This window comes from Ixodes scapularis, unplaced genomic scaffold (assembly GCF_016920785.2).
Source record: "Ixodes scapularis isolate PalLabHiFi unplaced genomic scaffold, ASM1692078v2 ptg000802l_1__unscaffolded, whole genome shotgun sequence".
In the NCBI taxonomy this organism is placed as follows: domain Eukaryota; kingdom Metazoa; phylum Arthropoda; class Arachnida; order Ixodida; family Ixodidae; genus Ixodes; species Ixodes scapularis.
Window position 1 is genome coordinate 196,392 of NW_024610040.1, and position 14,625 is coordinate 211,016.

Consider the following 14,625-nt stretch of genomic DNA (forward strand, 5'->3'; position numbering starts at 1 on the left):
AAAATTCGACGAACCTTGTATTGAGGTTCGACTCGTGTGCGCATGCGCGACAGGCTGGCCAGTTGGCTTTGGATTGGATGGTGATGGCTAAGGGGAGAATTAAGGGCAGCACGGATTGGTTATTTCAGTTAATGCAGTACAAAAAGATTAAGTTATTAACTTCTTCAGTGATTAGAATTGGTTTCTTTTATTTTAACTGTTCATAAAATAAAATAACCCTTAGCATAAAAAAAAACTTCTCCAAACCTAGACATACTTGTATCAAGGTCTGGCCACAGTGTCCACAAAGTCGAACCGGTCGAATCATGGAAAAAGTTCGGAGGTTCGTCGAACCGGTTCGACCCAGTCGAACCCCGAAAGTTCGACCTAAAAATCTGGTTCGACAAAAGTTCGCGACACCCCTAGTTTCAATAAGCGCGCAAGAGTTCAATGTAGTCACCCTTCATGGTTGAAAATAGGGTGCATGTGATGTTTCGATTGATCATGCAGAAAGCTGTAATGAATGTGCCGCTCAAACTCTGTTTTGTTCAGAGAGTGTGACCGCTCAGTTGGCAGATTCTCGGCCCTTGGCGCCCGGCGTACAGGGCCCGTTTGCTCGAAGCTGGTTAACTCTAACCGCGGTTAAAAGTTAACCGCGTTTCCCTACCTAGGTACATCCGAGTACCTAGCCGCGTTCGACAAAAACTCGACGCACAATTTCTCCGTGTTTTATTATTATGCGGTAGCTCCCGCCACCTTCCGGTCGAAGCAAACAATAGCCTTTTAAGAAACGGTTTTGCTAGTTTTGTCTTTATTAAGAAAAATAAAAACAACATCGTATCACAATGTTTCTTTTTATGCATGAAAATATATATGTACTTTAAAAAAATAATAAATATCTTGATGCATCTATTGTGCCGCCAAACACAGCATAAGTTTGCAGCGTTGATTTCGGGTCTGGCAACGGTCTTTATAGATTCGTTGTTTTTGGTTGTTTTGTTCTCCGTGTTTTGCGACGCACGTTTCCCGCGCTTTAGTTATCACCTGATTTTCACTGTTTGTCTTCTCCTGCCGTTTGCCCAACCGACCCTCCGACTCGCTCGCCGACTGACTACCGGACTGACTGACAACTGATTTGCGGACGGATTGGTGAAGGGACGCAATGTCGACTGTGACGCGACGCCGACACCGAAGAGAGCGCGTGTTCGCCCAGTACGCTGTTGTGATGATGGGACGGCAGCGTGTGTTCCGTGACCGCTTGAACCCTTTGGAGGAGTTCGATGAGGACGAACTGCAGGAGCGCTTTCGAATCGGTCGCGCGGGCATTGTGTTCCTCGCCGACACACTGCGCCCGGACTTGGAGCGGCCGACGCGTCGCAGCCGCGCCCTCTCTGCAGAGCAGCAGGTCATTGTCGCCTTACAGTTCTACGCCACGGGGAACTTCCTCATCACCGCAGGGGACTACATCCGTGTGCACGTCTCCACTGCTTCGCGGACTGTGAGGCGGGTGACTCAGGCCTTGGCACGTCGTGCCCAAGACTTTATAGGGTAAGTGGTCTGGAGCATCTCTGGTGCGTCTCGATATTAGGCGCATGTGCAGGCCAGTTTTCCGAGAAAAAAAGCCTGGGCCTAGATTGCTCGATGAGCAATCACCATTATTTCAGAAACCCTTTGTATAGAAATTTCGGTGCGTGAATTGTGTTCGCTGAAACCCCCGAATTCGTTAAAGGTGGTCTTCTCCGCACACCTATTCTGCAATTTATTTACGGCGCACCACCTGCGCAATGACCCTTTCGATTTGTTTCCTAAGCTGTAGGCTTGCTAGCCTGAATATCTGCCAGCGCATCGATCCCCACGTATACTGGTACCTCCCTAAAGGATCATTAAAAGTGTTGCTTCAGCACTCGATATTTGTTTTTTGCTAATGAGCGTGACATGCAGACCAGTGAACTGGGCAGTAAAATTACACGAACCAACTGGAGTGTACAAAATGACTCCCTTAGTACCTATTATTGGTGCAGGTGCAAATTCAACTAATCTACAAATAAAGTAGGAGTGCAGACATTTACAAACAGCCTGGTTTCTGCACTCCCAACTATGCACTTGTTGCTACTGAGCTAGTCTTGCGGCTACTGAGTACTGTCATTGTGCAGACGAGGCTTTTATTGCTCACTATTGATGACGATGAATGATAGCTGTGTTATTTTGAAGCATGTGGTCATAACAACAAAACTGTCACTGTTAATGTCATAGTGCTACAGACTCACTCAAATCCATCTACAATGCAGGTGGCCAGGTGAAGCTGAGGGTCATGCCTTACAACAGGCCTTCTTTGAGATTGGTGGGTTTCCTTCGGTCGTGGGTGCTGTTGATGGCACTCACATTCGGATACAGGCACCACAAGTGCATGAGGAGGTGTACGTTAACCGCCATCTGTACCATTCAATAAATGTACAGTTAGTGGTTAACGTCTTTTACCGTATCCGCAATGTGGTTGCGAAATGGCCTGGAAGCACCCACGACTCTAGGATATTCACCGAGGGCTCGTCAGGCAAGCTGGCCGATGGCGTTTACGAGGGCCTACTGCTTGGAGACAGCGGCTACACCTGCAAGCCATGGCTGATGACGCCCTTCCTGTCTCCGTCATCAGCAGCGGAGGTCGCCTACAATGCGTCACATAGCACAACGAGGAGCATCGTGGAACGGTAAAGCCAGGCTATGCGTCCTGGTTCGACGGTTCAGTGTTTCGGTACCTTGAGGCACCTAACCTTTTTTATGTGGTTGTGCCTGAGCTTTACATTTGTTGCCATTTTTATGTTCTTGCATAGTAGGCTACGGCTGCTCAGAAGCAAGGAGAGGAAGGCGTATCTCTACTATACCTTATTTATACTACGGGCTATAACCTACTGCCATAGCCTGAAATGTTTATTCTAAGGTTAGCCAGCATTGTGGGAATGAAGAACATCAATTCACAAAATTCAACCATTAGCCAGTTAACTCTATATGTCACAATAATTGTTATATTTCATTTGCTCTTTTCTGTATAAACTCCAGAATAGAAGTTAGAACTTCTCTGAAACATATCCTTCCTGTATGACTGGGTTTATTAACCTACAGGTTTTTACTAACTGTTTACACATTTCAAACAATAGCAGTTAATTTTTTCTGTTACTCTATATTGCCTAAATGTAAAGCAATTCTTAGAAAAAAAAAACAGCTTGCAATGTGAAAAAAAAACACTGGCTTAGGCAGGTTTTGTTTTTAGACAGTTTGTGTACAGACTTATTCAAGCATATCTTATTAAATACTGCTTATCTCAAACTGCAATTTTCCTTGCAAGTTTTTGCGAAGAACATTTTCATTATATCTGTGATGGGATTGCTGCGCCATTTGCGCCAAAGTGATTACCCTGCTACGTCCTGCTACATTTAACAAAAATGTGAGAAATTTGCACCAACGTAGCACCAAAACTTATTTTCATTTTAATAATACTGAAAAAATAATAGCTCGGGCTTCGCTGCCCGGCCGGACCGTCACGATATGCTTACGCAAGTTTTCAGGTTTTCAAAACTTTTGATTATAGTCTCGTATACGATACCATTCCATCACATTTCGTATGAATGACAGGCAATATCTGGAAGTTTCGCAATAATTTTTATGTTAGTCGTCTGTTCATTCTGGAGGGTTAGCTATAGTCCGTTGCAACCTAAGAACGAAGGGCGAGGGTAAGACAGGCCGGGGAGGAGGAAGCAGACGGAACGCTAGAGAAGAGAGGGGGAAACCTCCTTCTCTCTTTAGCGTTCCGCCTGCTTCCTCCTCCCCAACCCGTCTTACCCTCGCCCTTCGTTCTTAGGTTGCAACGGACTATAGTGTCGTTGAATGCGCTTTTCACCACGCACCGGTGTACTGCAAAGAAGCAAACACCACGGAGTAGGCATCGCAACTTTGTATGTCTTGCTTCTCTGCAGTGGACCCTGTGTTAAGGAGAAAGCTCTCCTCCAAAGTGAGACTCAACACAATTCCTGAACACAACTTCGGCTCGTAAATATGATGGATTACAAGATCCCGGCGGCACCTTTTCCAATTTCGAGATTTAGTAAGGGTACTTTGGTATTGCAAGAGCATTTATATATGCTCTTATGCATGTTTATTTATTTATGCCAACTCATTTGTTTAGCTATCAATTTTCTGTAGGTGCGAGTAGATTAGAACTAAATTGACAGGAGCAGTGGATGAAATCTCAGGAAGAGCCTGAATGAGTTCGGCGGGTTTGTTTTTAAGTTTCGTTCACATGCCGTTTTTGCTCTGAAGTTCTACAGATAAAATGTAATTTATGTTGATAATCAAATGATAATTGCTTTGTTTTTTTATCTCATTTATAAATTGCAGTTTTATTACAACCTCTAGAACTTGAAGGAAACATCAGTTTATGTGACCAATGTTATTGTACTAATTTAGTGGCATTCAGTACCTAAAATAACCATTTAAAGGAGTTTGTGCTGTCCTTCATCACTCACCTTTTTGTTACCCTGTCATGGTGCTTCTCCACGCAACTGAACGCTATAGTTTTGTGTTTGAGGAACTCTTGCTGCGCAGTTGATGCTAACAAAGGTTTGAACGTATGTGAGGCAACGTAGACTTTGCCCTATAGTTGGACAGGCCGAAAAATTAATCTTGACGTGATGTTTGCATTGGTATCAATAAAAATGAATGTGCGCTTATGCTACAAAAGTTCTTTTTGTTGCACCATAATTGACTTTTGACTGCTCCAAGGGCTGCTCCAAAATGACTCAGACCAATCACATCACTGAAATCTTTAACAAAATCTGCATTTCATTACTATGTTAAAATATTCCAACAAAAATATTAACTATTAGGCATAATACCATGTTTTCGATGGGCTGGAGCGATGATAGACATCGCATGCCGATCTCATTAGATGTTCTTATAAACCACTTCAAAAGGATAACAGATCTTGCTCTATTTATACACTGTGCAGGACAATAGGCCAGCTCAAGCGGAGATTTCATTGCCTCCATGCTGAGTTGAGGATGCAGCCAGAGAGATGCTGCGACATCACTGTTGCCTGCTGTGTCCTGCACAACCTGGCCAAGACATACCCCTGCAGCATGCCAAGGACTGTCCTCCCCGAAGAGGTTCCCGTCGAGCCCGTGGCAGCGGGCCGTGATGAAAGCAACGAGGCTCGGGATGCCATCGTCAGCCAGTTCTTCGGTTGAGCGTAAGTATACCAATATATTGCACATGCTGCTTTGCATGGTCTTGAGTACCAGTGCATTCTGCTTGTTTTTAATTGATCAAACATTGGAATACCAAATGTTGTTTCTGCGTTAGGTTGGAAGAGAGTGGAATTTTTGCCCACGCCGTCCCCACATATTGCGCTTGACTACTTCTGCCGATTACCCCGGCGCAGCGGGAACACGAATACCATAGGCTATGGTTCAGGGAGATACGAAGATAAATTAGGCAAATGATAAAATTAGCCAGACGATCTTCCGATGAGTACATGCAAGGCAGGCTTTTAGTCTTAGCGGCAACTGAGGCGCATACGAGGCTGACGGCGGTACGGACAGAGCACACGGAGATGGATCAGCAGTCAAGATTCCTTGAGCGTCGCAACTATTCGTGCTGTGACAAGGAACTAGAGCAAAAACCCTGCAAGCAGGCGGAGCCGCCGTTAGTTCTCGATAAGCAGATGAAAAACTTGTCTTCGCATGACACGTTTCGGCGCACCGATATGTTTGACGGAGCAAATATACCACATGGTTTCAAACAGGCTCGTGATTGGACCCGGCGGCGTGTAGCATTGGGCTTTAGTCCATCGTAGGACGAGACAGAGTATAGCAGATCTGAATCTAGAAATATACAGTTGCAAGTAAAATGGATTTTATTTATCAGCAGCTGTGTTGGCTTTGTCATATATATATACATTCAAAATGAAAATTAAAAACAGCATAATATGTCAATGTTTACTCTTCTCCTAATTGTTTTTTTAGCAATTTGATTTCCAATTCTGCACGCTGTGTTTCCAGTTGAATTAAATTTTTTTGGTCCTCTAGTAATTTTTTTGACTGCTGGTAGAACTCCTCGGCAGCAGTTGCTGCTGCAATTGTTGCCGTGGCAGCTTGCTTAACCATTTCTGTGCTCTCCTTCTCCAGCAGGAGATTAGCTCCCTCGAGCTGCTGCTGCCTTTCTGTCTCCTGCAAGAAGCGCTGTGAAGCCTCCCGGCACCAACGTCGGCTGTATGGCACATTTGTTGGAGCCCGCTGCACCGCCTCCAGCGGCCGACTCTCGTGCAGCACTGCCGCACTTGCTCCGCTCCCAGAGGGACCAGGCTGTGGATCTATTCCCCTGGAGCTGTCACTGCGACAAATTCATGTGTAAAAAGTGGTCAGGTTTTGTTCTTGTCAGCATGGGCAAAGAGAACACACTGTGCAAAGTTTGTAACCCTGATAAAGACACCGATGCTGCGCCAAAATTCATTCATACGGGTTGGTACAGAGGACAAAGTTTGCGAGCCAAGTTGGTTTATACACTGACGCACAGGCTTGAGGTCGGAGCGCAGTGTTGTTACTTCTTGCACAATTGCCCAGTACATGGTGTAGGAAAATGTGCATTTGGTTGTGAAGAGCACACAGCTGCATTCTAAAGGTTAGAATACAGCTGTGTAGCTATGCGATTAACAGTTCATAAATTTAGTGGTCACATGTCCAGTCAAACCACAATTCACTGCACATTTATAGGACAACTTCAAACATTACAGCACATAGCTTCACTGGTATTGATCTCACTCACACAGGTTACCATCATGGGGGTAGTTAACTTCTTGACCAGAATGAAGTTAATGTTTGAGCCAATTTTCCTAAGTTGGTAAAACAAGCAACAGGATGGTTGTACTGTGTGTGATCTTTTAATTTGCATATTGAAAGCGTGCTACAGTTAGCATTAAAGAAAAGCCATTGCCACTTTGTTGCATTTAATTTCTATAAGATGGTAATAAACAGCTTTACCACCTGATTTCTCATTGCATGCCGTGTTATTGCATGAATTTGTAGCTTCGGTGAAACTGTTTCAGCCTTGTTGAAAATAATTAGAAATGTGGTAGCGCTGGTGCCTCGTCAGATCTTAGAGTGCACTCTGGAAGACGGTTTCGTGACTTATATTTCGAACCGCCTTTGAGCTTTTGTTGTTGAAATAGAACTGAAGCCAGATTCCGGGAACTTTCTTACGACAAAAAAGTTAGTATATTTATCTTATGACAAATTTACGAACTTTTAAGTATTCCCGAAGCACAAAGATCGTAAGTTTTGCGCAAGCTACGGATTTCGTCAGAACTTGCGCAAAACTTACAAACATTTTGCTTCGGGAATACTCAAAAGTTTGTAACTTTGTTGTAAGAAAGTTTCGGGCATCCGGCCTCTGGTCTTTATATAAAAGTACTCGGCAGTAATGCCATTCAAATGGCAACATGCCCATCTTCTTATCATCATTTGTCCTCGTCTTTTAGAACCTCGCCTGGAACGACAGTTCTGCATTACTGTGACCGGTTCCTTAAAACCATTTACTCTTCACACAATCGGGTCTAGAAACCAGTCACCTACTCTTCCGTGTCACCTATGGTGGCCTCCAACCCGCACAGGTTGGGCGAGTCCTCGCCGATCACTTCGAGGACGGCCTCGACGAGGGGCGTCAGGACGTGGGGGTTCGGCCCAGCACCTATGAATTAAGGCGTAGTAATTTCGTCTCGACTCTTACTTACTCGAGTTACGAGCAAAAACAGAGGAGGTGGGGTTCACTGTTCAACCAAGTATGTAAATGGAACTTTCATGGGAAAATTAAAATAAACAAATACTGCATGAGACATTCTTTTAAACATTCATTAACTGCTAGATAACACTGCTGAAACTGTGGACTGTGTAATCGTGCAATTTTTACTTTCTTACAGTTTGGCCTGTCGGCCTCTACCATTGTGCTCTCTTATAATCTGTTTTAATATTTTGTCCGAAGTTTTGGGTCTTCCACTGAACTGTTTTACAAGTTCCATACAGCCTGTGCAGAACTTGTACATAAACTGGAATAAATTGTTTTCTGATGCTGTAACACTGCTTTTGCTGCTGTTCAAGGAAGGTGAAAAGTCGACTCCCAGCAGAGGGCAAAGGTGAACGAATATACAAATGTCCACATTCACGTTTCTAGGTTTGGTTGCTCATGTATTATCACTAAAGCAATGCAATATCTTTTGAACTTAAGAACACAATGAACTTACCGGTGCGCTGTTCATGCTTCTTGAATAAGCTGTAGAGTTGTCTAGTCTTTTTTAGGAGGTTTCTCCAGCACTGTTGTAGCTGGTCTGGGGTGCGCAAACAGCCCATGGCTCTGTAAATTTCGTCCTATGCCTGCCTTTTTGTTTGGGTCGTGACCGTAGCACTGAACTTGCCCATAATTTGATGTTTCCTCTCCCCCACTGCCCGAATTAGTTCTAATTGTTCATCCAATAACCAATTCCTCTGCCGTTTCATGGTGATGCTTGCATTTGCCTGACTCATTTTAGATTTCAGATTGGTTGTGATCGTCTGCTACGTAATTATGTCTCTCTTTATAATCCTAATAAGACATCTAGTTATCTGAAACAAAATAAATTGAAGAAAGACAAGCGCAAGAGAAAATATGCACACTTCTTTTCCGATAGAAGCTTTGTTTATTTTCCAGTTGTACAAGTTCGCAGACGACAGTACCGAAGTTCGATCGAATGCCGTGCCGGCATCCGTGCCGGCAGCTTCTGTTGAGGTAACGGATCTTTGCTTCTGAGGGAAGTTTTTAGTTTGCATCTTGCCTTCGTTGAACCGTCGCTAAAGGGGGTCGTCGGTGTTGTGGATGCGCTGCAAATACAAAACACGACGAACTGTACTATAAACCAGACTCCGCGATTAGAGGCCGTTTTTCGGAGAGAGATTTGGTGCACTAACATGCGATTGGGGCTCGAGGTAGGTTTTAAAAGTGAAAAAAAGAAAAGAAAGCTGGACGTTGATTACAACGCAAGTTCTGCTGACATGAAATTTTGATAGCGGTACAATCTCATAACTTTCTCGTGAAACATCGCGGCACTTACCTAGGATATACGTTTTGAAGATCCCGCTGACTGTAGCATTCAATAAAACAAGTCCACTTCAGAGGGCGGTGCGTGATGTTATTCAAACTCGACGAAACCAGTCAGGCGTGGCCCTGCTCCCACAGCATGCTCGCCGTCAACTCCGACAGTAGACTTTGTGTTGAAATGTCCTTTTCGTGACACGAGGATGACGCATCTTCGTAAAAATAAATGTTCCCAAGCGTGACGAGCGGCCGTAGCAGCCATATTGGACATATTGTCTGATGCTAGGTATTATTTACTCCGGCGTCCCTACTCTGCAGGTCACGTGACCTAAAATTCCCCCTCGTAGGGAAATCCGGTTAACCGCGGTTAGTTATAGCGAGTTCGTTTCACGGCACTCGTGCCCACGCGTGCCCACTCGCAGCGTGGAACGGGTTCGTTTCGGCCGGCACTCCGCGAGTGGTTGCACTCTCCGAGTTTGTTTCAGCGCTGATACCCCACGCGTGCATGCACTCGCTGCACCGAGAAAATCTGGAGTGCGCCAAAATGCAATCCCGTCATGCCTCGCTCCGGCGGGGCCGGCGAGGAGCGAGAGCAGGCGACGAGGGTTCGTCTGCTACGATGTGTCGCGGAACCGAACGGAACAAAAAGTCGATTTTCTGAGAGAAATCGCGTCCCGCGGGCCACGAAATCAAACGCGAGCTTGAATTGTGAGCGTCTGCTATTTCCCGAAGGAAGCAATTGACAACCCGTGATTTATTTGCAGGTTTTAAATCGCTCTGTTGCCGTACAAAGGCTGAAATATACCAGTGTGTAAAGAAATGCTCAGAACAAACGTAACAGCGGCCCCGAGATGTCTATCATCATCCGTGTGCGGGTGGAAAATTTAATATTTGTCGGCAACACTCCCCCAGCAGAAACCTCTGTCTGCCCAATAAGCATCAGAGAAAGCTAAAGATGGTAACTTTACCCGAGGATTGGGCAACATCATCATGTTTAACATTTACCTACGTCAGCTAACTTGCCCCGTCGTATTTTGTTCGAGAAAGCTCTCGTTCTTGACGCCCTCACCAAGGCTAATTTCTGATCCACCTATAATGACAATCCAAATCGAAAGTCCCAGTTTTGCTGGATATTCCAACAGGCTAGTTTTAAGCCGTACCCTTTCAGTGGTTCACGCATAATACCATGCTCAAACGGATCAAGCTTCTGCTCGGACAGCATCATCAGTTTTCTTCAGTGTAAACGGTTATAAGAATTGAAAGATCGTAACCAGCTGCTTTGTATAAAACTGGGTGCGAAAATTTACGCCGTCTGTAACTATCTCTACGGCAGCCGAGCTGCTTGAAGTCATCGCAACTATAAACTACAGGTTGCAGCGACCACAGTTTGTAGATAAACATTGGTAGCCGACTGCATTCTCGCATTCCCACGCATCACTCTGAACAGAAAGGCGCTAGTTTCGGTTTGAAATCGGTACCTTTTCTACAACATAGATGGCGGCAACATCAGTCTTCTGCACGCGGTGCATTTGGCGAGTTCGTTTGAGTCCAGTTTTCCGTGCAACACTCTGTGAGTGCGATGCATTCTGGGAGAGAACTCGAACGGTGCTAGTGCGTGTGAAACGAACTCGCTATTAACCAGCTTCGAGCAAACGGGCCCAGAAGGCATCCCCACCTATCCAGAATGTGGCCTGCGGAAGCTTCTTCATTTGCCGTCACACTTTAAGATTCCACGCCACCGCAGACTCCACTGGAGCATCACCCACTCCGACAGGTCGAACTTGCGTCCAACAGCGCAGTTGTTGGTTGCTTCCGAGGGAAGAATGGCCATAAACGAGCACCGAAAACCTAAACTGCCCGGATCATGCGTTTCAATACAAATGAACATAGCGCACCAGCATGATCTCGTACTCGATCAAACGATGTGCGACCGTGAATTGTGCGAAAAACTGCGAAGCCACGGCGCTGCGGGGCGAGCCGCGAGGCTGTTCCAGCTACCTCCGGAGTGGCTCTTACGAGAAATGCCGTCACCCCCCGGGAGTCGGGCGCTCCGTGCTCTGTTCACCGCATTCGGATTAATTTGCGAATCGCTACCAATAATACTCGTTTGTGCAAATAAAAAATATTTAATTTGTAAAATGAGCGCACAAAACATTGTAATGCTAGGGGTACAGCCGGCTGAACTCGAAACAAGCCGAGGTGTCCATGATATCGCGATTGTTTCGTTTTTGCCGGCAATGGAATGCTTTGGTTCGATTTTAAGTTGACCCCCCCACTTAAGATTTTCAAAAATTGAAAAAAGGGTCGGCCTACATTCGTGTAAATACGGTAACCTCATACAATGCGAGTGATCACCAACCATACTCGCGTCATCTGCATCAGGATTTTCTTTCGGTTTTATTACATGGACATTACTAGATAGGTATCCCTGCAAGGTAGCTCGAAAATCCTGTAATTATTTTGGCATTTCCCTGCTGTTATTTTAAATAAAATAATGTAGCAGCCATGATGAAACACTGTTTGGAAGAAACATTCTAAAAGCCCTCACTGAATCTAGTTTCAATTAATAGGCCACTCTAACAAGCGAGTGCAAACTAGCCAGAATTCATTTGCAGAAACAATTTGCTCAGTGGAAAATCAATGAGGAATCTATATGAATTCCAACGTAGAAAGAAAACTTGCTAAGAGTTTCAAGGCAAGAGTGCTCTATGAAATTAAAGTTTATCGGTTTCAAATGAAGCGAGGGGAGACATAAAGACAAGAAAACAATTTTTCTTTTTCTTTCAAGAGGTGGTGAGAAAGATAATTTCCAATGAAGAGCTAGTGCAATACACAGATATACAATAATACCATAAAATACCGAGGAAGCGCCCATAGGAACCGTGCGCATCTAATTCAAGCCCCGACCAGGGCGCCCCTAGCGGCAAACGGGTCCATCGCATCGGGGAGCTTCTGCCAGTCGCTGCGTTGGTTGTGCCTTGTAGTGGGTTAGCGTTGTAATTTCTGAGATGGCTATTCCGCACCAAGAAAGCCGCAACAATTGCTGTGTGGTCGGCTGCAACAGTACGTCGAAGATCGCACACGGCACGAAGTACTACATCGTCCCTTCGAAGCCGTACGGCCGTACGAGGCGGAGTACTGCGCGACCAGGCTGCAGGTGCGACTTGTGCGTCCATACAGGTTAGTGGCGTTTCTTACCTTTCTGTTCGCGCTTTGTTTAAGCTGCTGACAAATAATACAATTAACTTTTTTTCTAGTCTAGCGACGATGGAACAGCATCGACACCGACGGCAAACTCTAAAGTGTGCGGTAAATACTTCACCGGAATCGAGAAGCGGAGTGCGGTCGCCCACCTAAGCCTACACTTGGATGTTTCCATCAGTCTACAGGAAGATAGTAGTGGGAATCGCGGAACGGCGCGAAAAAAATCGCCCAGTTATTGTCAAGCTGATTCAGAAATAAACGTACATAATTACCACGGTCCACTCAACGCCAACTACATTTTTTTGCGGGCACGCTTAATTTTGTTAGCGGAGTACGGCGCTCCGTGACATCCACTTGTCCGTCGAAACGGACCTCCTTCACGTCGTACACGCGGCCAGAGTCACGAAGGAGTATCCCTTCTTTATATTGGTACCACGGAAGAAGCTTTCTAGATTCGTAACCGCCTTAAACCCCGTCGTAATCACCCCGGGAACACTGTCCGCTGTGCTGCTCATCTCCATTGCCTCCCCCCGATGATTCCGCACCGGCTACCGAAGTTTTCCGGATTCGTAATCGCCCTCTGTCCTCTGTGGTGTTCGTCGCTTTTACTTCCCCATGATTCTGCGCCGACGGCACCGGCTACAGAAAGAACTTTCCGAATTCGTAACTGCCTTAAATTCCTTCGTAAACACGACGGGGACACTGTCTGCCGTGCTGTTCGTCGCCATTGCTCCCCGATGCTCCTGCGGCGGCTACCGCTAGGTCGCGGCGAACAATAGGCGACCGCCGCGACACGGCCGGCATGCTCGCTTCCTATACCCGTACAAGCGCCTACTATTAACATTGGGAGTGTCTACATCCACGTGCAGGGATGTAGCCACGTCGGGAGGAGATAAGGCTCCATCCACGCAATACGTCACTTCCGGCGCACTTTGATCAACTTCCGGTCTAGCCTCCCATTGTTTTTCCATCTGTGCGGCGGCCATTGCACCTTGCGTTCCTGCCGTGCGCGGACTACTGTCTACTGTGCCATGCCTGGTCTTTCGCAAGCGGGTTTGACTTTCTCTGAAGCGTTTTTTTTTTCCTGTTTTTCTTGGACAAGGAGTTTGGTTGTTTGAGTGTTAGCACGGTCGCGCTTCTGATCTGCCTCAAGTTTGGTTGCCGGGGGTTCGACGGTGAAATACTTGTCCTAGTATTTTCCATCGAATAACCAGGTGGCTATCGAAGTGCGGGTGTTTAGTGGCATTAGGATCGAGGCTTTGTTTTCCAAGGTGTCTGATGCCCTGCTCGATTTTGGCACAAACAACACCAGCGTTTGTGCCAGCGCGTACGCTGACAAGTATCGTCGACTGGCCGCTCAGATCTTGGAACGCAATCGACGATGCAGATCACCTTTTCTTCTGTCCTTCCGAGGCGGGAGAACAGGTTCTCTTCGATGGAGTGTCAGGGTAGTCAGAGTGCCGAGATCCAGGCGTTGAATGATCAGCACAGAGACGTAAACTGGCTCCTGCAGAAGTTCTGCCGCAAGAAGGGCTTCGTGTTCATCGGTGATCTCGTGGACGAGTGGCATCTGTGCATCGGCTACTGTTTTATTTGTCATGGAATAAACTGTTTCTGGAATCTTTTTACCCAGTTTTCTCGATTGAATGCTCTCGGTATGTTTGTTATAATTTGGGACTAATGCATGCTTTCCCTTTTCTCATAATCTTTGTGTGATTGCGAGCGTGCACGCAGGTCAAGAACGTAAGGAGCGGTGGGCACGTACTTGTCCCTTCGAACCAAGCCAACCACACACACGACGAAGCCTCTCCGCCTCGCCTCAGCAGCGATGCACACATGGGCGAAGGCCCCGGAGGCCGCACCGCCTGCACTGATGGCACGAACGCCGCCCACACATGTGTGACTCCTGGACAACATAACTACGCAAAGATATATATTGGTACTATTGTTATGACGCATGATATTTGCTATTAGTCTTTGAAAACAGTAAACAATTGATGAATTGTCTAAAAATTTGTAAGGTCACGTGACATTAACTTTAAAACAACAATGAAATGTAGCCTCTTTATTTTTACACCCTATATTTACTTATAAGAAAGCATAATATGTGCATAAAAACAAATGATCTTTTTATATTATAAGTCACGTGACCTTTTGCGTGGATGGAGCCTTATCTCCTCCCGACTTGGCTACGTCCCCGCGCGTGGATGTAGCCGCGGCCATTATCGAAATTCGAAAATTTGGGCAAGTACACATCACGTGGCCATATTGGCCATATTCTCAGAAGTGCCGGCGTTCCCGGCAGCCGCCACGGCAAGCACCCTGACAAAG

At 46.0% G+C, this 14,625-nt stretch overlaps 1 protein-coding gene across 3 annotated transcripts; it reads left to right on the top strand.

The window, feature by feature from the left end:
- Nucleotides 1–815: 815 nt before the first annotated feature.
- Nucleotides 816–8,097, top strand: LOC115315018 (putative nuclease HARBI1). 3 transcript variants are annotated; one of them, XM_040504835.2, is made up of 4 exons: nucleotides 816–1,527; nucleotides 2,268–2,684; nucleotides 4,979–5,218; nucleotides 6,156–8,097. In XM_040504835.2, exons 1-3 carry the CDS (start codon nucleotides 1,142–1,144, stop codon nucleotides 5,214–5,216), a joined length of 1,041 nt encoding a protein of 346 aa, XP_040360769.1. In that variant the 5' UTR covers nucleotides 816–1,141; the 3' UTR covers nucleotides 5,217–5,218; nucleotides 6,156–8,097. The 3 variants fall into 3 exon arrangements, 2 of the variants coding, with proteins under 2 accessions (XP_040360769.1, XP_040077093.1); XM_040221159.3 differs by having other exon boundaries at nucleotides 6,159–8,097; XR_006077132.1 differs by lacking the exons at nucleotides 816–1,527; nucleotides 2,268–2,684 and adding an exon at nucleotides 3,794–4,075.
- The last annotated feature ends 6,528 nt before the right edge of the window (nucleotides 8,098–14,625 follow it).